Here is a 7,264-nt window from a genome sequence, read left to right as displayed (position 1 = left end):
ACACGCTGATTCCCGGACCATCTGCAGGCCGGATTTAGAAGGCGATTGGGCCGCATCTGGCCCCCGGGCCTTAGTTTGCCTACCCATGGTCTAACTCTTATTCTTTGGAAACAATTGATCATAATGATTCTGGTGTAGACATTGTGTTTGCCTGAGCTAGCTTCCTTCTACTGTATATAAACCATAACTGCCAAGTTATCCCTTTTTTTAAGGGATTTTCCCTTATGCTGAATAGGCTTCCTCGCGAGAAAAGGGAAAACTTGGCAGCTATGATATAAACACACACACACTTCAGGCAATACATCTTGGCACATAGCACCTTTTGGACACCCTCCTCCTTGTTTACTTCTGCCTTTTTGGTGCTCCTTTCCATGTCTTGTTTTGTTTTTAAAAAGTGTTGAAACGCTGCAAAGAAGGCCTGTCTGTTTCTTTTTCCAAGGAATAGATTAGCCCCCCCCCTCAAATGTCAAAAGCTCACAATAGCCATATTCAAAACCCAGGACCAGATGTCCTCGAACTCATACTCTTAAGTCATAGTAGTCAAAGAATAAACAAACATCTGTGACTGACGTAGCTGCCTCAAGTAGGCTAATACCTCCATCGGGGTAATTCATTTTGCAGGAGCAGACTAAGAAGCAGCAGGATCAAAATGAAGACAGCTTTTGTTATTGTTTTGACCCTTCTAACCATTTTTGTAGGTAGGTATTATTAGCAATGGGGGTGGAAGGGAATATGTACTATTCTGTCGGGAGCTCTAGACATCAGATTGGCTTGTTGTATTTTGCTACTGAAACTTTCTCCACGATTCTGGCTGAGCTTCCGTATAAAACCACCTACTGTGGTGTTACACTGCAGCCTTTTAATTTTGACAGCTTGACAACCGGGCTAGTGTGGAAGATAATCTATAGAGATCAATATCAGCCCTATTCCTGTGCATGTTTACTTAGTAGTAAGCCCCGCTGAAATTCAACGGCGCTTATTTTCCCAGCAAGTGTTCTTAGGATTGCAGTCTGAAAGAGATCCATCCTGTGGATATTAGAGTCACAGATCAGTTAAACTACAGTACTAGCTGCTGTTCTCCTGAACACACTTCCTACCAGGGCTTACTTGTTCTGAGTAAATATGCTTAAGATCTCACTGTGCTGCTGCAATCCTATGCATCCTTACCTGGGAGTGACTGCCTTTAAATTGAAGCAAAATAAAAAAATTCCTTCAGTAGCACCTTAAAGACCAACTAAGTTTATATTTTGGTATGAGCTTTCGTGTGCATGCACACTTCTTCAGATACACCAGATCTGAAGAAGTGTGCATGCACACGAAAGCTCATACCAAAATATAAACTTAGTTGGTCTTTAAGGTGCTACTGAAGGAATTTTTTTATTTTGCTTCGACTCAGACCAACACGGCTACCTACCTGCCTTTAAATTGAGCGCACTTAACTTCCACAAAAAGTTGCAGTGTCCTTTTAAGTTGTAAACCTGCTTTTTTTTATTGCCAGTATTTTACTGCAGCTCTTGCTCAGTGTGACCCATGCTGTTTCTTTGCCTAGGTAAGGCTCTCAGAGCAATAAATAAGTAAAATAAATGCCGTTATCTTGCATAGCAGCCCTTTAGATGATGAAGTGCAATATTAACCAGGACGTTCTCCTGCACATACTGTGTTGAAATGAATGAGAGCTGTTCAGAGCATGCCTTCCATTCATTTCAATGGGGCTGGCATGCGCGCACACACACACAAATCCCAGTGGATTGTACCCAATGGAGAAAGAGTAAATCTGATCACAAGTAGACGGTGCCGTTATACTTTCCTAATTTTGTGAAGAGATGTGGTTCTATGTAGGTTTTGTTTACTTTAACCTATCCAACTTATAAACAAGCCCTAGTTTATTATTAAAAATGGTTTCAGATTCCACCCATACCTCCTGGAATGTAATATCCTCTTGAGAGGGCACTGTAATGAAAGAACACTTTGTGTATTGTAGTGTGTGTGTGTGTGTGTGTGTGTGTGTGTGAGAGAGAGAGAGAGAGAGAGAGAGAGAGAGAGAGAGAGAGAGAGAGAGAGAGAGATACACACACATCTATAATATAAGCCTTCCAAACACTTTATCCTGTACCTGAAAACTTAACTATTCTTGTCCATTTTGCTTTTTAAAAAAGATGCCTCACCAATACTACCAGAAAAACAAGCCAAGCAGCTTTTGAGAACCCGTCGCGAAGACAGACCAAGAAAAGCTGGCTTCCCTGATGAACCAATGAGGGTGATTTTTATATTTCACTTAAGTAAAATAGATGCTTTCGAGTTGTTTGTTTTTGCTGGCTTATCTTTAAACGCGACAGATTCTAAGCAAACCATTAAAATCAGCACAAAACTTCTATTCTTAAGCATTTGAACTTTTTTTTTTTTCAAAATAAAAACCCAAGCCGATCATTTCTACGACGGCATGATTGAATGTACCTCTGTGTTCTATCTGTGCGACTTCTCGCCACTGCTCCTCAGGTCTGAGAATCCATAACTGTACACACCTGCTTCTCCATTCTAACAAAATGGTTCAGTTTTTTTTTTTGTAACGAAAGCTGTATTTCATCTGCAAGAAGGGGGCACCAATCAAGCAATGCTTTAATTATTGTCTGCATTAATGTACAAAGTGAAGGATAGGAGAGTATACACAAATCCTCATTTTTTAAAAGAACAACAACAACCCACTATAATATTAAGCCTGTAATTTACATTACTGATCATTTTTTGGAAATTAATGGGATGGGATGCTAAGAAAGATGGGAGCTGTCCCAGGTGGGAGCTGGGAAGATGTGGATCACTGTTTGTGAATGGAAGATCAAGATAGAAGGTTGATAGAATATAAAATTTTGTTTGTGCGTGTTTTTCTTCTTTCTTCGTTGTCTTTACTCTCTTTTTTCCTTTTTTATTATTTTGTTCTCTTTAGATTGCAGCTTAGTTTGGTTTTTATTGTATTATACGTTGAAAACCTTTAATAAAATTGAGTTTAATAAAACAGATTCCGGTAGGTAGCCGTGTTGTTCTGACGCAGTCGAAATAAATTAAAAAAATTAAAAAAATTGCCCAGTAGCACCTTAGAGACCAACTAAGTTTGTTCTGGGTATAAGCTTTTGTTTGCATGCACACTTCTTCAGATACACTGAAACAGAAGTCACCAGACCCTTATATATAGTGGGAAGGTGGGGTGGGGTTTTCTCAGAAGGGTAGTAGCAGAAATGTGCAAATGTGTAGGTTCCTGGAGTGAAGATTGGGGCTGTTTCGCTCCTCCTCCAGTTCTGCTGCTCGATTGTGAGCGAAGCTATGGTTTGGCTTAGCGTTTGTCTCATTAGACATGAACGGTGAGGGATAAGTCATAGAGCAAACCTACAGCTTGTTATTTGCCTGAAGTGAGATAAACCACAAGCCCGAGTTCAGACACAGCACTAAGCCATGCCATGGCTTAGTACATAGTAGCAGCAGGGCAAAAGGAAGAGCAGAGCAGCTGTGATCTCTCCGGGAAGCTGCATGTTAACTCATTCGTGCTAAACCATAGTTTGGCTTAGCATTACGTGCAAACTGGGTCCACGAGTTTGCTGTTAGCATATACTATGGGTAAAGCAACAGTCACTCTCAAGTGGTTCAGTACATCCAATCAATAGACTCAGTGGCCCATCTCTGAGTGGCTTTAAACAATATTTTCCTTTAACAGGAATACCTGCTTTACCTCCAGCAACTGGAACAGAGATCCGAAGAACAATTCTTTGAGCACTGGCTGAATCCACACTGCCTCCCGCATTGCAACAGGAATATAGTTCACCCGGTGTAAAAGGGTCAGTTCTTTTCTGAATGACAGCAAGCCTTCTTTTCATTTTTAAACTATTTCATTCGGAGCAGAAACCTCATTTTGCAATGCGGCGTTGTGATAACATTTCCCAATATTTCTTCTCAGATCATCCTTCTGTGTGTGGGAAAAGGAACAGTCAACGTTAAATGAGACAAGATTCACCTAGTACTGCCTATGCCAGTAGAGCATCCAAGGCGTGGGTGTTTTTGGAGACTAATCTGCAGTCCTAGCTACTTAAGCTGAGCTTTCTTGGTAACAATGATAAGCGCTTCATGTTGATGAAAAAGCACAGGCATACATTTGTGCAATCTTCCAGGCCTCCGTCTCTCTCTGAAACATGGAATCGCGATTTTTAGTTTAGAAAGCGGTAGGTTCCTTAGACATCCCTAAGAATTCGGTTGCTATTATTGTTCTTCAAAATGCAGCCATATGAAGTGGTTTAAGTCAGCATCTGTGCATCTGTTTTTAAGTCAACAGCCTCAACGACCAAGGACTTCCTGTACCCCAGCACAGTTCCTTCAACTGCAATGCTTTGCCCATTGCCTTGGAGCAAGTTCCTTTGAATGGAGCATTCCTGGATTGATCAGTTGGTTAGAGCACGTGGTGCTGATAATGCCAAGGTTACAAGTTTGATCCCCACATGAAACAGCTGCATTGCAGGGGGTTGAACTAGATGATCCTCAGGGCCTTTTCCAACTCTACAGTTCTGATTTTATGCATGGAACTGGGCTGCATCCTTCTTCCATCCCTGCTCATTCTTAACTATTTATAATGTATAATCTGATCTGACACCTGATTTGGAACTGAATCCTACCCAGTTTAATAAAATGTACTCCCAGTGGAAGTGTACTCCCAGTATGGAAGTGAGAGCTGGACCATAAAGAAGGCTGATTGCCGAATAATTGATGCTTTTGAATTATGGTGCTGGAGGAGACTCTTGAGAGTCCCATGGATTCTGAAGGAAATCAGCCCTGAGTGCTCACTGGAAGGAAGCTGAGGCTCCAATACTTTGGCCACCTCATGAGAAGAGAAGACTCCCTGGAAAAGACCCTAATGTTGGGAAAGATTGAGGGCACAAGGAGAAGGGGACAGCAGAGGACGAGATGGTTGGACAGTGTTCTCGAAGCTACCAACATGAGTTTGACCAAGCTGCGGGAGGTAGTGGAAGACAGGAGTGCCTGGCATGCTCTGGTCCATAGGGTCATGAAGAGTCAGACATGACTAAACGACTAAACAACAACAACTCCCAGAGAAGATGGTGATCTATACTGCCTCTCTAGCAAGACCAGATGCAAAAGAAGGCAGGACCCCGTACCCTTATGAGTTGCATAGAAACGGGGATTTCAGCAGATGTAGCTTAAATGACAAGCACACCCACTGAAATTGCCTCTTCTTCTACACAACCAGTAATGGTGCAGAAGCCTTGGCCATTTTTTCACCTGGCTGCCCCCTGCCCCTCCTTTTCCGCTACTTCTATCTGTTTGTTCTCAGTTTCTCTCTCTTTTTTCTGATCTTAAGTTCCATTCCCCACACTTCCAAAGCAATGTGCATATTTTTGTTTTAAAATCCCCACGAAGATTCATCACCTCATTGCAAACTTCTCCTAATGCACACATATTTGAATGCAGTTTTGACTGATCTACACTTTTTTGAATGCCATTTCCTCCAATACAATGCCTGTTTGTTCACATCACTTGGTCCTTCATTATTCTGGAGAAGTGCACATTTTGAAGGGTTTTGTCTCGTGTAAGTTGGGAAGTACAAATAGGGGTAGTTTCTAATTAAAATAGCTTGTGTCCTCGGAGACGTCCTTTCAAGAATGCAAGTGTGTGCGTGTGTACACACACATATTTCCTCAAAATCTGAGGAATGTGTAGCTACAGTTTTGTTCCAAATGTCAGAAGCTTCCATTTTAGGGTAGAGAAGGAAATTGAAAGCTTTCACTAACAAGTAGCCACAGGGGCAAATAACGTAGCTGATTTGGAAGATGAGCTGAATGACAGTAGTTTTGCTAATTACTTTGTAATTAAATGCAACCATTTGCTCAGCATTAGCTTTCTGTTAATTGCCTCATATAAAACCTGCTTCAAATAAAGCTTGCTTTCATTATTTTGGTGTTTCATTTTGTCATTGAATCCAATGATGAGTGCTGGAAGAAATTTTCACTAGGCATGACATGTTAGTCTCCAAATGTGACTGTAATGGCTGTCCCTCGCCATTCCCACCCTCCTTCAACAGTTCAACGGGGGAGTTGTTTCACCAGATCACGAGTGTAAAATATAGTGTGTGCGGTGAACCAGGTGTGAAAGTACAATGATTTACAACATGATGGGTACAAAGATGCAGAGGGATTAGCGGGGGTGGGGTGGGGTGGGGGGCTGCCAGGGCGATTGCCCCGGCTGCATACCACTGCTCATACCACCCTTCCCAGGCCAGTCCTGCGCTGCTTTGCAAGGCTGGGATCTGATCAGATCCCAGCTTCGCAAAGCGACTCGGGGAGGGCAGCAAGAGAAGGTGTCAGGGATTGGACTCAAGGGGACGAGAGGGAAGAGGAACCGCCCTGTTCTCCTGATGCTGCAGTAGAAGAGGAAGGCAGCCTTGATTTACAGCAGGGCTTTGAGGAAGATCACAGCTCAGAGATAGAGTTGGGAAGAGGGGAGACAGAGGCAGGGCAGCCAGCTGACACGTTGTCACTGGAGAGTATTTCTGACCCCCCTTCTCCTAGAACTCAACGTTTGTTAAGAGTGCAGGAACAAAGGACTTAGCGACAATTGGCCACAAGCGGCCACCGTAAAGGGAGATGCTGTGGCTACGAAGGAGGGAGGAGGAGCCGAGTTGGAGCAACGCCATTGTCAGGGCTTGTTGCGTTCTGTGGTCTCTCCCGGGCCGGATTTAGGTTTAGACAATTCCCATGATCCCTAGCTAACAGGACCAGTGGTCAGGGATGATGGGAATTGTAGTCTCAAAACATCTAGAGGGCCGGAGTTTGCCTACGCCTGCCCTAAGCTACTGAAGGTAATGGGGCCCTTTATACATCCAGCTGTCCTTTGTCAACAACAAATTGCCACTGTTTTTGTGCTGAATGCATCCAGTCCATGCAGAATGTAGGCACCCTATATATAGAAATGAGCAAAGCAGTGATATTTTAGGGAGCAGACAAGCAGGCGGGGCCCATTACTTACATCATAGGAGCCAACACAACACAAAACACTGTTGCTGTAGGTAGGTTTTATTTTATTTGTTTTTTATCTTATATTTTGTAAATGTGCATCCATTTTTTTCCTTTAGTTTTTTTGGGGGGGTGGCGGCAAGAGAGTGGGGCCCTAAGCTATAGCTTTTTTTTAGCTTATACGTAAATCCGGCACTGGGTCTCTCACTATTATGAATGAATAAACTCATTAAAAAAGGATTCTACCTTATTTGCTC

General features: G+C 42.8%; 1 protein-coding gene across 1 annotated transcript; it reads left to right on the top strand.

Annotated features, from left to right (window-relative positions):
• Window positions 1-585: 585 nt before the first annotated feature.
• Window positions 586-5,946, top strand: C2H17orf67 (chromosome 2 C17orf67 homolog). The gene is made up of 4 exons (XM_088664346.1): window positions 586-698; window positions 2,157-2,257; window positions 3,704-3,824; window positions 3,944-5,946. The coding sequence occupies exons 1-3, from the start codon at window positions 650-652 to the stop codon at window positions 3,818-3,820; spliced, it is 267 nt and encodes an 88-aa protein (XP_088520472.1). The 5' UTR covers window positions 586-649; the 3' UTR covers window positions 3,821-3,824; window positions 3,944-5,946.
• Window positions 5,947-7,264: the final 1,318 nt, after the last annotated feature.

This window comes from Zootoca vivipara, chromosome 2, assembly GCF_965207765.1.
Source record: "Zootoca vivipara chromosome 2, rZooViv2.hap1.1, whole genome shotgun sequence".
Classification (NCBI taxonomy): Eukaryota; Metazoa; Chordata; class Lepidosauria; order Squamata; family Lacertidae; genus Zootoca; species Zootoca vivipara.
The sequence above is the reverse complement of the archived record's forward strand: the minus strand, read 5'-3'. Positions and strand labels throughout refer to the sequence as shown.